At 37.4% G+C, this 20,789-nt stretch overlaps 1 protein-coding gene across 1 annotated transcript in view; it reads left to right on the forward strand.

The window, feature by feature from the left end:
* HEATR5B (HEAT repeat containing 5B) overlaps nt 1-20,789 on the forward strand; it is a 57,352-nt gene that overhangs the window by 32,601 nt on the left and 3,962 nt on the right. Inside the window, exons 25-35 of the mRNA XM_079332351.1 lie at nt 1,818-1,999; nt 3,028-3,096; nt 5,269-5,448; nt 6,117-6,354; nt 7,000-7,260; nt 8,193-8,320; nt 8,507-8,651; nt 13,046-13,315; nt 15,022-15,246; nt 17,142-17,293; nt 20,196-20,409. Of these exons, the coding sequence (XP_079188477.1) occupies nt 1,818-1,999; nt 3,028-3,096; nt 5,269-5,448; nt 6,117-6,354; nt 7,000-7,260; nt 8,193-8,320; nt 8,507-8,651; nt 13,046-13,315; nt 15,022-15,246; nt 17,142-17,293; nt 20,196-20,409 (2,064 nt within the window). The remainder of the gene's footprint in view (nt 1-1,817; nt 2,000-3,027; nt 3,097-5,268; nt 5,449-6,116; nt 6,355-6,999; nt 7,261-8,192; nt 8,321-8,506; nt 8,652-13,045; nt 13,316-15,021; nt 15,247-17,141; nt 17,294-20,195; nt 20,410-20,789) is intronic.

Below are 20,789 nucleotides of genomic sequence, written 5' to 3' on the forward strand. Positions count from 1 at the left end.
CTTTCATTCAAATGGTTAAAATGAAAGGAAATGCCTTGCAAAAGTCAATAAAACTATGTCTTCATAACCACTGTAGTTACTGTGAGCACAAGGAATGAGGTTTTCTGGAACATAACAGTTCCAAAAGACTGGTCTGCTTAGGGGAAAAAAACAAAACCTTAGAGATGCAAAGCTTTTCTCAATTCTGAAATACAAGCAATAAACTTCTAGCTAAGGGCAAGCTGTGAGTGTTTTCAGAGTTTAATGTAATGACAGCAATGAATTAAGATTATTTTAGCATCTCCAATCTGAAGAAATGCTAGAAAAGAAAAAAAGGAAGGGATCAAGCTAGGTAATTACTGCTATGGCATTGGTTGCAGAGACAGGGGGAAGTGGGAGGGAGTTATAAAGACTTTTAAAGTTCATTCTTTTGGTAGCCATGAGAGTGGTTGGTCTTAGTTTTCAAGCTTATGTTCCAAAGATAGTTTTATGAGTTAGAGGATCAAAATCAAGAGGTCCTAGATGGCATAGTAGTTTTGTGAGAAAATGTTTTTCTGATAGTGTGAGGTGTCTGTCCTTGAGTTGTGCTTGTGTGGGTTCACCCGTGTTGTGCTCATGAGGACTTTGTGTATGTAGGATGAATATTCTGAGTAGCCTAGAATGTGTGACATTAATGGACTTTGGTGTCTGTTATGGTGTGAAGAGTTTTTAAGTCTTTGCCTGTGTTGCTTTAGTGCAGCCTGGTTCCAGCACTGTACATTGCTTTTGTGAGAATCTGATTCTTGATTTGATTTGAGGCCAAGGCCACTGAAAACTAGGAAGGAACAATTTCAGGGTAGTTTATTTTGTCATGGCATTGTATTACAAAGAAAATAATGAAATAATTGCTGCTTATAGGGTTCTACAGAGAATTGCATATCAATCTGGAGAATTTTATCTCTGTTTATATGAAGTGAACTTTGATGTGTTTGGTTATCATTGTAAAAAGGAAAACTCATCAAACTTATCCTCCTCCCCAAATGCAGCTTCTAAAATATTCAAATTTTACTATTGTCTCTAATAGTCTGAAAAAGTAAATGCAGACTATTACTATAGTTTGTAACTGATTTTTCAGTCTTTCTTTGCTGTTATGCATCTGGAAAGTTTCAGCTACAAAAACATTTTCCTTTTTTACCTTGAGACTTGAAAATAGCTTAGGCAATTTGTGGGTTTCATTAGTCACAGTGGATGTTATTAAATAATTTATTTTCATGTTAGTTATACAACACCTGGTAATTTCAAATAGAGAGTAAGAAAATGAATAAAATGAATACATGAGGAGAACAATCCTTTCAGAAATGTTACTGAGCTATATATTTTTCTTGTCTGCATACTTAACAGCCTTAGAGGTGGTTTTTGGGAGCAGAACTAGAAGCATACTCAGTTTTAGGTGTTTAGGCTTGGCATCAGCAGGGGTCACTGTAAGCATAGGATTTGAGCAGGAATTGCCTTGAAGATTTTCTGTATGTTTGGGGGATCATTCAAATTAGCTTTACTAAATGTTTTAATATATTCTAAGCTACTTAGTCACATTTACATACTTCATTCTACACAATTTCTGCTCCGTTTTTAAGGTTGTCTTAGGAATAAAAATCATAAAAAACTTAGGGGGGATGAGGAAGTAGAAAACAAGAAAGAAAGCTACATTATGTTTTTTCCTGCTTCTTCCATATATTAAATGTGGACCTTTGAAAACAAATAGGTGAAACTCATGCATGTCAATAAGGAAAATATTGCAAGTATTCATCATGTCATCTATCTTTTAAGTTCCTAAATAGTTCTTTCTGTGTTGTTTGAAGATGACTTCCTGGTCCTGCATCTGTCTGACCTTATCCGAATGGCATTCATGGCTGCCACTGACCACAGCAACCAGCTGCGGATGGCCGGGCTTCAAGCTCTGGAGGACATCATCAAGAAATTTGCATCTGTTCCTGAGCCAGAGTTTCCAGGCCATGTGATACTGGAGCAGTATCAGGCAAATGTGAGACCTCCTTCATAAGTTCAGCAAATTGTGTACTTCTGCCAGCATTGGCTTTGAGAACATTTTGTAGTTTCACAAAAGCTGTGAGGAGTTTTTTTTGTGTGTGAAAATGTGCTGTAGAGACTCTCTTACTTACCTCTGTGACTTTTCTTTTTGTATCTCATTCTATTTATAGTAATCTAATAGCTGATAAAATTAAAATTCAGTAGCTTGAAAGCTAAATATTGTAAGTTAGATTTAATTTTTGCCAAAAGAAGCTATTAATTTGTAGAACAAGGAATTGGAAAACACTGTTCACTCAGTTCTAGATTTAATTTAATAAATTTGTTTTCTTGGGAATTAGTGAATGTACTTCTGTTTAAATGAAAACTATGAAAGTACATCACTGGGAAATGGGCAATTAAAGATTTATTTGGGGATATTATTTGTGCTTTTTTTTGTTCTATAGCTTAGCTCTTTAACCCTTTTTGTTTTCACTCTCCCTTCTGTAGTGCTGTAACCATTGCTTCTTTTTCTTGGACTTGGTTCCTTTAGTTTCAGAAAAATATTGCCATATACCAGCTGTCTAAAAGGCATTTTTCAGTCAGTATTTCTCACTTGATGTACTTGATGCAAATACAACCATAAACATTTCATTTCACATTGCTGTCCCCTTGGACATCAAATTGTCATTGGCTTATTGATCCTTAGCAGAAGTTACATCTGGAATACTGTAACAATTAAAAGGATACTTGTTAACAGAGGGAAGATAATACCACCTCTTTCACAAAGGAAGTTGAAACTTAAAAAGGCAATGGGCAAGAGGAAAAAATGTAGTTGAAGACTTTGTTATTGTTGTTGTTTAAAGAGTGTTATTGCTAATATTTGCTAGACAGCAAGGATAATTTTGGGATGTAACTACAATGCCAAATTTGGCAATCTTGTCTTGCTTGTTCTATGCTTGTCCTTGAGCCTTAAACAAGGTGAGATAAACAACACTGTATTCCTATTATTGTAGTGGGATTTTAAACTTTTCTTTCTTTCAACAGGTTGGAGCTGCTCTGAGGCCAGCTTTTTCCCAAGATACACCATCTGATATAACTGCAAAGGCCTGTCAGGTACAGTGGAAAACATTCATGGACTATAAGCAAAACTGATCTTCTTTCTCTTTGAAAGAAGGATGCAAAAGAGAAGTAGCATCAAATGGCTAGAAGATGTAAACTTAAGCTGTGATGTTTTTGCAACATCTTTTGAGTTTCCTAGTAATACATTTTGTTCCTCAGATGTGCAGAAGTTCCTTTTAGGGAGCTACACCAAAAAAATGTATCTGAAATGAACTTTGTCTGCATGTCAATCCTGCAAGAAAGAAGAAGAAAAAAAAAGGAAAAAAACCCTTTTGTTTACTGAGACCAGTAGAAGCTTATTTATTGTCTTTCAGTCTGATCTAATATTTGGATTACTGATAATTTACCTTTAAACACTAAACTTCCATTCAGTTTAATGCTCTATTTTAGAATTTAGAAGATCTGTGCATTCTCATTACAGTCATAGTAACAACTTCTCAGTGAAAGTTTGCTAATTTTTTTTTTTTTTAATGTGTGTGGGATTATTTTCTTGTGTGTGATCTTGTGTACTGCAATTTAAATCAACTATCAGCAACAGAACTGTAGTAGTATGTGGTTTTCACAGCTGAAGAAACTGCTGTGGTTTAAAGCAGCAGTTTTGTTAGCTATGCAAACATAAATTTTAAAATAATAATTCTGTGTTTCTGAGTTTTGTTTAGTAAATTTGGGTCATCAGGAGCAAGTGTAATTTTGTGTTGTTCTTTTATGCTCTTAACTTTCAGCAAAACTTGCAAGGATCGATCAATTATGGCATAACTTGGTATCTACATGTAGGAAAAAATATGTTCATCCTGATTTACAGAATATTTCTGTGTGTTTAAAACTAAATGAAGAGGGAGTTTGTGTGAAAACATTTAACATTCTTTATAACTTGTCAAAAATCTTCTGTGTTCAACCAATTTCAAAGCAGATGTGTGCACTAACAGGATCAAATGCCTGGAGATTAGATTTGCATATTGAACTCTCTGTAGAAGTTATATGGACAGAAATGAGCTTCCCTGAAGGAGTTAGTTGGATGCTGTTACAGTTTTATGTCATTAGTAAAACAGATGTTGACTTGTTTAGCAGCAGGATTTAATCTGGTTTTATTCCTACTGTGAATGGATAACAATTTTGTGAGAAGTTTTCAACAGCTTTGTCCTGTACCTGTGCCTGTTTGGGACACTTCCAATGTTTGTGTTTAAGTTATTTTAAATATGTTTATCACTCCAGATCATGGGTGAGTTTCATCCTTAAAAACTAGTTCTCTAAAAGCAAAATAAATAAATCAGAGATAGATCAAAAATGCCTTGAAAAAAGTTTGTAAAACCTGAACTGCTTGAGTTCTGTGAGTTTTTTTGCTTCTGATCCTCATCCTTGTAGAATAATCTCCAGAATAAGAGCAACTCTTCTGAAAGAGTTTGTCCCTTTTTCTCTTTGTAGAAAAGCAGTTGCACCAGAATTCTTCTATTGCTTGCATTATGTCTGGCATGAGTGTGTTTCAGAGGATGAGTGTCAATGTGTAGCATTAGAGAGGAGCAGCAAATCTGTGTGATGTTTGTTATTTTAAGTACTTGTTTGGATCCATTTAATTTAAATGAAAAGTTGAGAGACGCCCAACTATCTGTCCATCATTGTGGACAGATTGTTCTAGTATAGAACTGTGGCTTCCAAATCATAGTTCAATCTTTCAAATGATTTCTAGGTGTTTTCTTGACATTATTAATTTGAAAGCTTCCCACTGGTATGGAACCTTATATATTGATTTAAGATATGAAGGGTTTTAACAATCTACTTTTGTTGGCTGCTGTCCAGTATATTCTTCACAGAGATTGCAATGACCTGAATTATTTGACCAGACACTTGGGAACAGAATAAAAAAAAATTACAACCTATTTATAGAGGATTGAAAAATTAAAAAATTATTTCCATGTCTCCTAAGCTCCCTTGTAATATGCATTGCAAATATAGCCTTTATAACCACTCACCTGAGCAATTCTATTATCATGGGTGGGGAGGAAAAAAAGGAAAACCTGATTTATTTGTCTTAAGCAGGAAGACACTGGCTGACTTTTCCTGGTGGTTGTTTTAGGTTTGGTTTTCTTAGTAATTTAATATTTTTTTTTAATTTATAAGGTTGTTGGGTTTTTTTGCTAGTTTAGAATGATTCTAAACTTTGTTGTCTAGGTATGTAGCACTTGGATAGGAAGTGGGGTTGTGAGTGACCTGAATGATCTTCGCCGAGTTCACAACCTTCTTGTCTCTTCCCTGGATAAAGTGCAAGCAGGAAAGGGATCTTCTAGCCAGCTCTACCGGGAGAGCGCCACTACCATGGAAAAACTGGCAGTGCTGAAAGCCTGGGCTGAGGTAAACAGTGACCATTGCACCTGCAAAAGTTTGGAGACATTTTACAGTGGAATAGCAGCCTCACACCTCATACTGGCTGTACATGCCTTCTTCCTAACCTCTTGCAGTTCTACTCCAGGGAGGTTACAAAATCAGTATCTTTCTGCCATTCTGTTGAGCCATATTCATGGTGAGACTTGTTTATTCTTTGTTTTGCTGCACTTTTCTGTATAAAAATATGCACTCATACCCTGTCATATTTTAATTTCTTCCCATCTTACTGCTCTTAAACTTAAAAAAAAACCTCCACAAACAAGAAAACAAAAAGCTCTATAAATCAAACAACCTTAAAATATATTCTGGGAAAACATTGCAGTTAGTTAACTAATTAACTAACTAGTTAGTTAACAGTGTCAATTTTTTATAATTGACAAGTTTTTAGGAAAAAAGTGTGTGGCCAAATTGTTTTAAGGAAGTCCCAATTATGAACTTAAGCATTATATATATACTGATAGAAATAAAGGAAAGGATTTAAATAAAATAGAGTTGTATTGAAAATTGCTTTTTTTCCAGTAATTTTCTGGTTAATTTTATCTGTGTGGAATCTATTACATTCACATGGGAAAGGTTGCTGCTTTCCTTTCTTTTTTGAATCTCACAGCACATCCTTTGACATGTTTTACTTCTAGGTGTATGTCGTTGCCATGAAAATTAAGAAAGAAGCAGAAACCAAACCAAAGCATGTTTTAAAGAGCACAGAGGAGGATGAGGATGATTTTGGTACTGTGGATGAGTTGCCACCAGACAGTTTGATAACACTTGTGCAACCCGAACTGCCTGCACTGAGCCGTCTCTGGTTGGCTGCACTGAAAGATTATGCCCTTTTAACTTTACCAGCTGAATTTGCTACCCAGCTTCCACCAGATGGTATGCACTGAAATTTGTTCTTGTGTTCTGCAAAACAGAGAGAAAACTGTAGCTGGGCATTCAGAATTATTCCATAAATTTTTTGGCATGCATGTTTTTTATGCAAGTGATAAATTTCTGCCCGAGCATGTAATAGCAATATTTTCTAACTTTGAATTCTTTTTCCTTCAATTTGCAGTGAATATACTCTTTATTCAAATCAACTGAGATCATTAAAATCATGTCTTTGTAGAATTAAGAATGCTTCTTCACCTCTAATATTTTGGTATCAAATGCAGAAAGATTTTGGTTGTATGAAAAACATAGCCCCTGAGATTAGAGCAGACAATGTTTTACAGTATTTTACTGAATTAAGAGTGAACGCTCTGTATGAAAAATGCTGCAAGACCTGATGACTGTGCCTGCCTTTCTTGCTCTCTGCTTACTGCTTTATTGAGGCCAGTGCACTTTTTCATGAGATACTATTATTGCTACTACTCAAGGAGAATTGGAATGTACTGCTGCTAACAAGTTTTGTGCCTGATTATGTTTGTGATCAAGCACCCTTGATCACATCACAGAATACATATAATAATAAAGTTAGAATGCATGCTTTTTATCTCACAGAGAATTTCAGAATTTACCTTTGCTTTGTTAATTTAACAGGAGGAGCATTTTACACTCCAGAAACAATTGACACAGCCAGACTACATTACCGAAACTCCTGGGCTCCCATACTGCATGCAGTGGCACTTTGGCTGAACAGCACAGGATTTAATGTGTCAGAGTCAACAGAAGAGTCTGCTGCAGCAATGCCTAATTCTCAGAAACGAGCTACATCCATTATGTTAAACCAGACACCTGGAACTCCACCTCCCACTAAGTCTTTGCCAGAGATAAACAAAGATCGAATGCACCTAATTTTGGGTAAGAGTTCCAAGCTTAGAATTCAGTAGCAGCACATTATGATATGAAATGCTATTAAAATGAGAAAAGATACTTTGCTTGAAATCTGTGAAGTTTAAAATTTATTACAGGTCTGGACAGTGAAGTTTTGAAAATCACTGCCTCGTCCTCCCTCTTATCTCTCGGCCTTCTGTGTTCTTTGTAGCTTTGACAGAATATTTGTCAGTGTGATTATTGTGATTTATATAATTGAATAAAATGAGTAAGGACTGTTCTGCACGGTAGTATAATGCAGATGATACAAAATGTTATGCTTCAAAGATGCAAAAGCTGAAAGGTTAATTAAAATACACACCCCTATTAAAATACTGCTTAGTAGAGAGTGATATTTGGCAAGTCATATGGAGTAGCTTTTGCATCAGTTTTTCATCTGTGAGTAGCATTCACTGTTTTCCTTTGTTGTTACCTAACAGCTTTAAGAGGTGGGTGTAATCTCTTATTCTGAGGAATGCCTGCAGTTTGCTGAGATATAAACTTTTAAGTCCAGAGTTAAGTGCCATATGTATAAGATAAATACTGCATGATTTTTGGAGCTTCATTTCATTTGTCTTTACATTTAAAGGAGTTCAAGAAAATGAAACTCAGTTTACAACAGAGGGATTCATATGTCTGACTTAAATATCTTTAGAACAAAGTGTGGATTTCTTTTCAGTAATCTTAAATTGCTTGTTGTAGCTGTATGTTATTTATCCTGCCAAATTTTGGGGAAAACATGGTGCAGAAGAGGAAGCAAAGAGTCTCCTGCATAGACTCTTTTAATATAAAGGAAGAATAATTGAAAAAAACAGCTATCTTTCTAAAGCTGTTCAGAACCTGCTAGACTTACAAAAGTTAAAAAGGGAACTTGATTTTATGATTATATGAACATTCTTTTTAATTATTGCTCTTTTCAGGTGTTAGTATACAGTTTCTGTGTTCCCCAAGACCTGAAGAGCCTGTGGAGCATGTTACATCTTGCTTACAAGCACTTCATACTTTACTGGATTCCCCTTGTGCCAGGATCCATATTGCAGAGGATCAGGTAATGTATGAGCATGTTGTAACAATCAGCTTTTTCTATGTCTTGGTCTTTCATCTATGATGATTACAAGAGCAGTAATTACTTTTTGTGTGAGAAAAGTATTTGTTTATCATAAGCAACTGACATAACAATTAGAAATTGTTTAGTCCTAATTATTGTTTTTCTATGTATTTTGTTTCACTGCAGCTCCTTGGTGTTGAACTCTTGAGTGTGCTTCACCGACTCCTCCTCACCTGGGATCCTCCTTCAGTCCAGCTACTGGTGACAGGAGTTGTCCAGCAGATAGTAAGAGCAGCTCAAGATTATTTGCAGGAAAAAAGGAACACACTAAGTAAGATTCTGAAAACACAGCTTGCTTTGCAGAATAAATAAGCAACAGGTTTTCATATTGGGAAAGGAATTCAGCTGCATTAGAGTGTAGTTACACTGAGGAGGAAAATGCTGTGTATTCCACAGATAATTTTGATTGTGTTCATAGGTACCTGCTGATTTCTTAACTCCTGTAAGGCATATTTTTTCTTTCTCAGATCATTCTTATTTAATGTCATGATTTTAATTCATTTTTCTAGAGTAAGAGTGGTGCAAATTATAGCCAGCACATCTTCATTAGTACCTTGCTCAGTTTCCCTAATATTTCTCTACTGACTGCCTCCTTAGCACTTCATTTTATCTTTTTTCTGAAGTTTAATGGTTTAGCCACCAGTACAGGGCATTGTGGTGTGTCCCTGGCACAGCTGACATCCATGAGGTGAGTGAACTGCTCCTGAAACCAGTATGAAAAGTTGCCTGCCCAGGAGATCTTGCCAGGAAGTGGAGCAGACTTGCACCTGGGTTCTTACTTCACTGACATTCAGTGAATGAATTCAGGGCACTCAGGGTGTGTCAGCTGCCAGGAGCTCTGGGAACAGGGTGTGCAACAGGAGCAAGACAGTTGGCATGGAAAGGCATGCTCATGCTGCCCAGAAGTGCTGCTCAAGACTGTGCAGGACTGCTGGAGTCAGCATAATGGTGGCAGTGACATACCACAGCACAGTCTGCTGACTGAGGGACAATCACCTCTGCTGCATCAGAAGTCTAATAACCAGGTTTGAAATTCAGATTAAAATGTTGATGTGTCTGTGCTCCAGAGGCTTGTCTGTGCAGTCAGGGCTGAAAGTGACATTGGTCTCACCTGTGAGACATGAAGGAAATGCTTGTGAAGGTGAGCAGACTCTGTGGTGTCAGAAAAGATAAATGGAGGAATTAAATGTTCTCCACAGAGGTCCTGCACGTACAGGAGCTGAAGTCTTGTGTTTCTCAGAAGGAGAGACAGCCATAGGTTATGCAGAACATGGCCCTGGAGGATGATGCTTGCATGAAGGTAGTGGCTGCAATACTGTGACTTCCAGCAACAAAAGGCTGTATCTCCAGATATCTAGTTGGAGAACACTGTAGAGATCTGGCAAGAGAAGAGGAGCCAGCTGTTCTACTTTGACAGATCAGAACTGAAAGGAGTCAGGAGGCTGCCTAATCAAGAAGGGGAGGTGAATGAAGCCATGTTAAACCAACCCAAAAAAGCATTCCAATCAAGCTATGGGAGCCTCATGAGAGGCTTTTACCATCCAGTTATGTGCTGGAGGCTAACACTCAGAAGCCTGAAGCACAGACTTTCTCAGTCCAAATGCTGGCCTGTCCAAATAAGGGTGGGGCTCAGTGGATTTGCTTGCATTTATACTGATGAAATGATTATGAAGGTTAATGGCAGTTCTGGCTGTACCAGCTATGTGATAGTGGAGGTCATAATTTCAAGGGAAAGAAAGAAAACAAGTAGCAAGACAAGAGATTTGGCCTGACTTGGCCAAAGAAGACTTTGTCTTCTGCAGGGAGTTTATACCTGAGATCTTGTGGTAAGCTCTCCTGAAGGGCAAAGGAAAGAGGGTTTGTTCATCTTTGGTGATGAAATAAAGCTCATTCACAATGGTCATGGCAGGAGGCCGACTTGGCTGAAAAGGGACTTCTGACCAAGCTCAAATGTGGTGTTGAAGTGTATGGATGTTGGAAATAAGGACAAGACTTCCTGGGTATGGAGGAGTGGAACTGGGAAAGCAGAATTTAAGTAGAGCTGAGACTGATGATGAACGTCCAGTATAACAAGAACAAGTTTTATAGCTGTGTTGTCAGCAGAGGAAATTTGAACCTGCTGCTGAATGGATTGGGTGATCTAATGACAAAACACACCAGAGGAATAATGAAGGCACTATTAATTTCTTTGCTTACTCCTCCTGTGTATGAGCAAATTTAGGGGAGAGCAATGCTAGCTACAGAAAGTGAGTATCCAGTTAGGAGCTGCTCACAAAAAAGGTGGCCATACCCTGGAACCAGATGGGATGCATCTGAGGGAGCTGGCTGATGACATGCTAAGTTTGTTGCAGTCATCTTTGAAAAGCTGTGGTGCTCAAGAAAGCTTTCCAATGAATGGCAAAAATGAGATGCTGTGACTAACTTTGAGTAAGACGTGAGGTGGGGTTTGAGTGAACTTGCCAGTATGCCTGCTGTGCTTGTTGAAAGGTTTTTGAGTAAATTTCTTTTGAAACCACTTCTTAGTACATGAAGTAGAAGAATGCAATTTGAAATAGCACAGACTTATTGAGGGCAATTAATACTTCATCACCCTGTGTGATGAAATAACTGGCTTTGGAGGTGGAGTGGTGGATGCTGTTTACTTAGACTTCTGCAAGGCTTTTGGCCCAGTACTCTACAATGTCATTGTCAAGTTGGAGTGATGTGGAAAAGTAGGAAAATAAATTGTTGGACTGCTGCACTTGAATGGAATTTAGTGATTCAAGTCTGGAAACGGGTTGGAACTGATGTTCTTTAGAGATCACTATTGGACCTCCTTCTGTTAAGCATATAAGACAGATAGGAGAGAATGTACCCTCAGCAAATTTGTGGATAATACCAAACTGAGCAAGTGGTTGATGTACTGGAGGGTGGTGCTCCCTGTTACGGAAATTTGGAACTGAAGGTCTGAGACCCTGCTGAAGTTCAGCAAAAACAAATGGAAAATCCTGCATTTGGGATGGAATATGCATTGGTATAGGCTGGTGGACTGACAGGTTGGAGAGCAGATTTGCCAGATGAGGAGTTGTGTGTGTGAATCTCTGGTGTGAAGCCTATGCAATGCTGATGACTCTGTTATAGGGCTGTGTTAGAAAAGCATGACCAGTGGGTTATGGAGATGCATCTGGAGCTGTGTCCAGTTTTCTTTGCCCTTCATCCTCATTCTGGGTGAGACAGATGTTAACAAACATGAAGGAAGTTGCATGGAAGTCCACTAAGCTGCTTAGGGAGGTGAAGTGTGTGACCCATGAGGAGAGGCTGAGAGAGCTGAACTTACTTAGTCTGCAGAAGAGAGGGTTAATATGGGATAGAATAGCAATCCCCCTTCTTAGAGGGGATTTAAAGACAACACCAATGAAGAGTCTTCTGAAAGGCATGGACAAGAGGCAATGAACATAAACTGCAGCAGTGGAAATCCAGATGGGATACAAGGAAAGAAAACAGTCACTGTGGAAGTGGTGAAGTAGTAGAACAGGTGCCCAGGGATGTGGTATCTATGCTTGGAGATACTCAAAACTTGACCAGTAAGCCTGAAAGCTGCTTTCTGAGGTATTTCTAGTGGCCTCTTTCTTTTAAGAGAGAATCTCTCTGTTCAATCATCCCTTTACCTTTTCTTTAAAAATCTCACATTAGATGTACTGTTTCCATCTTGGCTAGGCAAATTAGTTTCCAAGAGGCATTCTGGCAAATAGTTCATCAATACCTGGTTAAATTGAGTAGGTCTGCCAGATTTTTTTTGTAACCTGAAAGAAGTGAAGCAAACCTCAGAGAATATTATCTTATTAAGCAAAATTACTATCTTAATCTGGCACAATGTACTGTTGATAAAAACACCCCAACTGATAGCTTTTGACCATTTTTCATGTAAAAGCAGGGAGAAAATTTGCTGGAACTTGAGGAACCAGCACAAATGAAAATGCAGGCTCTGTTCCTTCATATGAATTAATGGAATTGTTTACTGTCAGTCCAGTAAGCTGCTTTTTTCAGATTGATGAATGTGATAACAGTTGAAATCATTTAAATTCATAGGAGCTCTATAGGGGTAGCTCAGGCCAGCTTTGACTTACTGAATCTCTGTTGCTGTTTAATGGAGAAGGAAAGACTGCAGCTGGCCAAGCTGCCATCAAAAGAGAGACTTTTAAAACTGAATACACTCAAATAATGAACTTAGACATAGAATCCCACAGTGTTTTTCTGTTCTCTTATTTCATAATCAATTTAGGCTAGAATAAGATTTTGTCAACGTGGAACATTTAATTAATAGCTATTAAATTTTTAAAAATTGTCCTTATTGTTTATTTGGCATTGATTGCTGTTAATTTTATTATCAGTTTTAAGAGAAGCAAAATAATTAACTGTAGTTTTATTTTGTGCAAGACTGCATTTGTTTTCTTGTTCCAAAATGATCTTTAGTAAGTATTGTTGCAATCACAGTATTTCTAAGGCATTTTAAATCCCTTGAAGTAATTCTAACTAAAACATGTAGTCTGACATTAGCCATGTTTGTCCTATCTTACTGTAAAGCAATTTTTCTTCTTGATTTTTTACTTCTTTGCGAAAAATGTGTCATGTAATCTTTGGTGTGGGATCTTAACTGTCTCCTCAGACATTTCTTTCCTTTTTCAGATGAAGATGATAATGAGGAAAAAGAAAATCCTCTTGCTTTAGGAGAGGGAGGTGAGAGCGGTGGTCTTGTGCCTGGCAAGTCTCTCGTCTTTGCAGCCATGGAATTGCTGATGTTTATCCTGGTACGGCACATGCCCCACCTGAGCTCAAAAGTGTCAGATTCTCCGAGCCACATTGCTGCCAAATCCCACCTCTCTGAGGAAAGTGCTCGTCTTGTGGCTGCCACCGTTAATATTCTGTCTGACCTGCCTTCCCTGTGTTCTCCAGCAGGTAAGGCATTGTAACAGAGTGAGTGCTAGCATAGTGAGGATATGGTGCTAAAAACAAACTGTAAATATACTGCTGTGAATGCTTAAAGAGCCATCTCTTACTAAGTATATTTAGGTGATTAACTAAAAAAAAAATTCAGGCTTTTCCAGTGGGCAACATAAAGGAAATTTGATTTTAGGTTTGCATGTGTGCTGCAGATTTGCTGAGGAAATTAGCTCTGTACCAATCTGATTTTATTGTTGGCCTTTTTCTCCTTTTTTTCATGCTTTTGAAACCTTTTGGGCAATTTTAATCATATTGTTAAAGAACACAGACATTTTGGAGATAATTAAATTCCTGAAAAGTTCATGAAAAGCAGCAGCTGTATGAAAAGACAATCCTACTGAGGGAAAAACAGCACAATTCATCTGTGGTTCACTTGGGCTTGCAGCCGTTGGCTGTCAGTCATTTCCAATGTGATTATAAACTAAAAGGAGCTTTCTTCTGCCCAGGAAGACTGTCACAAAGGATATGTGTAAGCTGGGATAATTGCACTGAGTGAAGTTCATGGGTAAAGGACACAATTACATGGGAAGCTATGCTCTTTGACTTTTGCTTTTTGGAGAGCAAATTGCTTAACTGTTGTCTCAAGAATTTTTGGGAAGTTTCACTGAGTTGTATAGATAAGACATTTTAAAGTTGGCCCCCTAATAAGGTACACTGCAAATAACAGATTTGGACAGAGTTGTGCTCAAAAGACAATATGGCCTGTCTTCAAGCAGAAATTTGTGAATTTGTGTCTTGCACTTCTTTAAGGAACAATAGATTTGGAGTCATGCCCTGCTTTTATTTGATTCCTGATTTTTTGAGGGGGTGATGAGAAAGAGAATGGGCAAAAACAGTAACAGTATTACTTCTGTGTTGTCTAGAGTGAGGGTATTACTCCAAGTATTTGGCAAGTGGCCACTGCAAATAGCTCAGAAACTACTGTTAGAGTGGCCCCTTCCTGTCATAATTGTTCTACTCTATGTATTTATCCCCAGAAGTAGGGAAATGGCAGGATTTGTGTTTCCAAAGATGTGGGAGAATGAAGCATAAAAGAGATATGGAAAGAGGCTTGACTCTCTGAAGTGATGTGTAGATTGATTTTGCCTGCCTGAGTTACTTGAAAGCTGAGGTTTAGGTGCATGCCTAAACCCAACAGCACTCTTCTTTCAGCCCTGTAGGGGCTTAGAGTCTACATGTGTTATTGAAACTCCTACAGCCTTTGTCCAGGACTTGAGACACCCTAACAGCTTCCTTCCTTTGCTTCTGGGGCTTGTACCAGCCTACTTGGGAAGTGGAAAAACTGAGTTTAGACACTTGTTTCCAGACCTCTTATTTTTGCTCTGTGTAGGACCCTAGTGTTCTTTTTAAGGTACTTAGCAATCTGTACGACATACCATGTATCACAGGCCATGTAGGACAAAGCTTTAATAGTTAAAGCATCATTCTGAACTGACAGCAGCATTTCAATTGTTGGCTTGTATTACTTGTGTTATGATACACTTCAGTAGTACTGATGAATGAATTTGGTGATAAAATGTTGAAGGACACATATCACATGTAACATGAATTCTAGTTTATCTCATCTCCTTTGTCTCCAGCCATACACATCCATATTGAGAAAGACAAAGAGGTTATCTCCACACTTTAGAAATCCTATTTTTTCTTTTTCTTTTTTTTAGGATGTATGACAGTCTTACCCACTATCCTATTTCTGATAACAAGGGTACTGAAAGAAACAGCAGTGAAGTCAGCAGATAATCAGGTCCCACCTCCAGTCACTGCAGCTCTTCAAGGGATAAAAACTATTGTTACTCTTCCAACAGTCAAGACTGATGAAACTCAGAAACAATGGACAGGTCTTATCCGCAGCACTCTGGCATCTATCTTGGAAGATTCTCAGCCTGGTAAGTGGTTTCCAAGTGCAGGAATTCAAATTCAAGAAAAATGGATTTTCTGTAATGAAAAGTCAAGTATGGTATTTGCCTATAACTTAATGTAAGACCTGAATGAGCAAAACTCCTCAGTTGCTTAATAGATTTTATTGAAGAAAAGCACAACATTGGCTTTAACATAGTAGTTACATCTCAGGACTTCCCACCTCAGATTTGTCCTTGTTTGGGCTGTTTTCTTTGACAGTATTGATCATAACCTTCAGTTAGAAGTTTTCCCTTTTGCAATGCATCTAGCAACCCCTGCCTCTCAGGTTTTATGCTGGCACAAGTAATTTAGTCTTAATGACAGTCGGTGTTAAGGTGAATGAGTGGGAAGACAGCCACAGGGCAAGGGCAAGGTTCATACTGGAGTGGTATACTCACAGCAGTGTTAAAAGCTTTCTTTGGTGAGAAAGAAATCCTGGCCAAAAAAATCCTTGTAATCACCAGCACAATGGTGACTGTCTCTCCAGAGAACTGCAGATCACCTTCTTATGGTCACATACGTGCTTTGCCTTGCCCTTCAAAAAGTGAAAAAGATGTACAGTCTTAGGTGGGTTGTTAGCAAAGGAGAGATACAAAGATTTGCCATTTGCATAGGGAGAACAACATCCCATTACATTGCCAAGGAACCATTTGTGGAGAGTGAAGAGAGGCTTGAATGGAATTACTCATGTGAGAGATGAGGAATGAGGAGGTAATTGCACATGTCCTGAAATGTGCAAAGGGGGAGGATCACTAGATTTGTGTTTACCAAGCCAAACTTCTAATTTGATTTGTCACATCAGCTCTTGTTTTACAGCCTTTAGTTACTGTAGAGATTTCACTGGCCCTCTTTACAGAAACATCACTGTCTCTAGGCCTTTTTGCAGGCTTCAAAAATTTTTCTTGGTTCCTTGCAAGAGTGAATGTTTTCCCTTCCAATCTTCTGTGAAGTGTAATAGATCACGCACAAAAAAAATCTAATTTGCATCCAATTTCAAACCTCATAATTTAATAAAATTTAAACAATGTAAATTTAAAATAATTTAAATTATGTAAGAAAAAAATGTCACTTAAAATGCTTGTTGTAGTTTTTTGAAGTAAGGTTTCATATTATGGCTAAGCCAGCTGAGTGACTAGCTGACATCTGTAAGGGCAATCATACTGTTCTTCTTTTTTGCTGACTTTATATATGCTGTTTCTTTGTGTCTCTCTGGGAAGAGCAGAACCGGTGTGGCCAACCAGTGCTTTTTATATATATAATAGTTTATATATAAATATACACATTTTTGTTCCAGGTGTGAATTCATGAATGAGATCTGTGAAGACAGAGCTTATGTAAGGAAAAAATTGTGACAATGGCAAATACAGGCTATTTGAAAAGCAGGAAAGGACTGTTCCTATTGGTAACAGTTGGCTGTCAGATCAACTAATCTGTTCTGTGGAACCTCATGTTAAGTAAAAGTTGTTGCCATGCTGGATATCTATTTCTTACTCTGCTGTATCAGCTGAAGATAAGAATTTTAAAAAGTGAAGTAGATCTTTAATGGAGAAAGGACCTAAAAATATCCTTTTTCCTCTTGTTTACATACTGAAGACAAAAAGCATGACTTGGTCCAAGAAAGTGTGGGTGATAATGTTTTCCTTGATACTTAAGTTTCAGAAAAATTAACTTACTTTATTAAAACAACTGTTAAAATAGAGTTGCTCAGATTTTTGTCAGTCGATAATGATACTGTAACACGAAAATGCATGTGCAATTACAAATAATTTCAAGTACATGTATTTCCTCTTTGTGAGTTTATCTGTGTTCACTGGCTTTTACAAAATAAATGCTAAAATGTTTTTTGAATACTCTAACAGCATTGTTTGGTTTTGTTTTTCAGAAGCCTCTAAACCTATTCTTGATGAAGTAAGCATGCTTACAGCTATTGCTCTCTTCCTCTGGTCAGCAAGCACTGAAATAATTGGAGTGCAGTCTTTACAGAATGGATGTATGAACAGATTTAGAAGTGCATTGAATTCTTCTGATCCTTGGGTAAGATCATGTTATAGGAATGTGAATGATATGCAGCCAGCAAAAACTAATTGTGATATATTTAACACATTTCCTGAATGTTTTGTGATGCCTTTACTTCAGGGACAGATACTTTTGTCAAGATAACTGGAATTTTCAACAATGCATTATTGAAACTCATGAGCAAAATAACCCAGACTTAGTGCTTCTAGATAAAGTGTTCATGGCCTTGTGCCAGGTTCTTGACTTCAGCTTTTTAAAAGGCAAAAACAGTATTTGATATATGAAGTTTTATCAGATGAAAAGGTTGTTTTCCATAGGGGAGTGACATTTTTACATTAGTGTTGATATTTTATTAATAAAAATTAAAAAAATTAAACTCATTTTTCCATGGATAAAATTACTGCCCACATTTCTGATCAATTTTATATTTGTTTGTACAAAGCCTGTGTTTATTTTGTGTGTTCATACAAAACTCAGTTTGTGAGAAAAAAAAAATTTGTGGGCACCATCAGAACATCTACAGATCATGATTCATTCGACTTAGGATTTCACTTGCCCTTTGGCTTGCCTTTGTGAAATGCCTTCTGAATTATTTTGTCACTGAAGAGGAAAGTTAAAAAATTGTAGACTGATTTAGTTTAAGCAGGCTAATGTATCAGTTTCAATGGGTATCTGCAGGTGGGATCTGAGGAGAAAAATCTATGATGTTTCCACAAGCAAACACTGCAGGGATTCCTGAGAAGAAAAACATGCAAAAAATGTGGATGTATTTAGGGTCATAGTGAGGCATTTAAAATCCTGTTTAGACTGATAATTTTCCATAGCAGGGCAGGTGTTTTCCAGCATGAACAAAAAATTCAATTGATTTTGAAGCCTGACTCTGGTTGGAAAGGTACTTAGAATTTTATTGTGTGAATGGAAATGTCAGTTGCATTTAGTGAAACTTGTGTCGTACTCTCTCTGAGCTCTGTATAAACACAGGAACAGTGAGAGAGAAGTACATGGTCGCCCACTACCCTGCTGGAAAGCTGCCTGTCAGCTGGAACTTACCACTATTTTTGTAACACACAGAGCAAGTTTGGACAGCAGCCAGGTGGTGTCCACTCTCTTCTCAGCGCTGTGCAGAGCATATACTCTGTAATACTTGTAGTGTGTTCCTGCTGGCTTTTTAAATGTAAAGTACTCCTTGTTGCAGTTAGTAATGAGACACCTGTTTGTAATAAAAGCATGATCATGGTTGGACTAAGTGCATTGAACTGATTAAGGAGAAGACTCTTCCAAAGAAACTACTGATGCCTTAGAAGAAATACAGGAGTATTTTTGAAAGTATTACCACATGAAAAGGTCAAATATCATGTATAGTAATAACCAGAAGTCTGGTGAGCTCAATTCCCTTTTGTTCCAACAAGATAAGTCATTTGAGAGACCCAAGTGTTTCAACACTATTGGGCAAGTTTTACATCAGAGTGTGACTTAGGCTTTGAAGGAGCTCTGATTTTACCTTTCAGAAGTTTTTGTAGACTTCTGTGAATGCACAATAGTCCAAAGTTTTATATTACACAGATCAAAGGAAAAAAGCTTGGATGAAATTCTGCTGTCAAATGCAGTCATGAAACTCTTGAAATATGGCTGCATTTAAGCAAATACTTTTACTTCTTATTTCAAAGGCTAATCTAATCGTCTTTAACAGCTAATAAGGAATGAAGTTTAAGAAAAGACAGAAAGGGAAGAGAATTATTTGTAACAGTGTGGAGAGATAGAAGTAAAATTTGTTGAAAAGGTCAAAGATGATGGTGAGTAAGGCATTAAGGAAAAACGTTCTTCTGTGGAGCTGTTATAAAGCATACAAATGATACAAGAACTGTTATTATTTCAGACCTTGGATATTGAATAGTGTAGAAAACCTGCAGCTGTATACTATTGAATTAACAGTAATATGAGCTGCATAACACATTTTCTTACCAGTAGTTTTTATGATCTATGATTTTTAATATTTTTATTTATATATCTGTATTTCCAGTAATCCCTGGGTCTCATCACAGATCATTTAGTTCAGCAATACTTCCTCTAGAACATTTCTGTTCAGAATGTGCTCAGCAACTCATCCTGTTTGGACTTGAGTGCCATTAGAAACCATGTGCAATGTTTTATCCTCATGTTTGTTGTGAGGCTTCACCTTTTAAAAAATTCTGGGTTGTGTGCAATTTTGGAAGAAGAGCTTTGTATGCCCCAAAAGATGCATTTGTAAACTCATCTGAACAAGATCATCAGTGACTCATTTTCCCAAACCTTGGCTTTAATAATCTCTGCTTTCCACAGAGAGGGAAGAGGATAAAAAATAAATTAGTGGAACAACAGGGAGAGCATTCTGTGATCAGCTCATAGTATGGCTATACATGCAGTCCTAGGCTACTACCAGCACAAAATGGAGAATGGCAAGCAAGGATGGACAGGCCTGACACTTTTGGTTACAGCCTTGGCTCATGTTAGAACAATAAGATGACTTTGTTCTGAGTCATTTTTATGGGCTATGTTGCCCTTCTGCAATGGAATAGCATATCACGATTTTGAAGATTATTAGGCAACTATTACAGCTGGTAGTTCTGAGACCTGAAGATATAGTTCACTGTGAACTGGTGTGACTGACTTGTATGACATTAACTATGCCTTTATTTTCTCAGTTTATATTGTTACTGCTACTTAGTATCTGCATGTTCTTTCTAATTGGCCTTCCTTTTATTGACCACTGCTTTATTAGATGGGCTGTATTGCTGTTTTCGTCTTACTTAGTGTGTTTCCTTCCCATTTAGTAGTCTTTTTTTTTTTGTTTTTCCTTTTTTATCAGAGATACCAGAGTTTATTAGATTCCCTGAGCTAACAAATAACTCTGAGGACAATGTATTTATCTTGATTTGATTAGGTGCAAGCCAAGTGTTACCAGCTTCTGCTTTCTGTGTTCCAACACACCAATCGTGCCCTGTCAACTCCATATATTCATTCATTGGCTCCTATCATGGTTGAGAAGTTGAAAGCTGTGGAAAGGAGCCGCCCAAACAACAATCTGGAGCTTTTAGCAGTCCAGGAAGGAATTAAAGTCCTTGAAACATTGGTTGCCCTTGGTGAGGAGCAGAATAGTAAGTATTTAGGTTTTCTAGAGAAATGACTAATGCTTAACTAGAATATTGAACATTAGAAATGTTGCAGTTGGGAACTTGATGGCATAGTCACAGATGGGCCGTGTGTGCAACATGCTTTTGTAATTCCAGTGCTAGAACTTTTGTATCCATGAACTTGCATAGCATATACAGCATGATATGCTGTAGCCTTTGCATTTCTGGTGATTGCAGGAAAAAAAATCTAAACATGAGCTGCAGTAACACGTGATACTTTATTCTGTTTGGAAATTTGTATTTCATAGTGTTAAAATTTACTTTTTCTCATTGTTAACGTTAATTATTTTAGTAGACTTTTATGAGATTGCTTCTACCAGCTCAACAAGTTTTATCTAAAGAGC

This window comes from Erithacus rubecula (assembly GCF_903797595.1).
Source record: "Erithacus rubecula genome assembly, chromosome: 2".
In the NCBI taxonomy this organism is placed as follows: Eukaryota; Metazoa; Chordata; class Aves; order Passeriformes; family Muscicapidae; genus Erithacus; species Erithacus rubecula.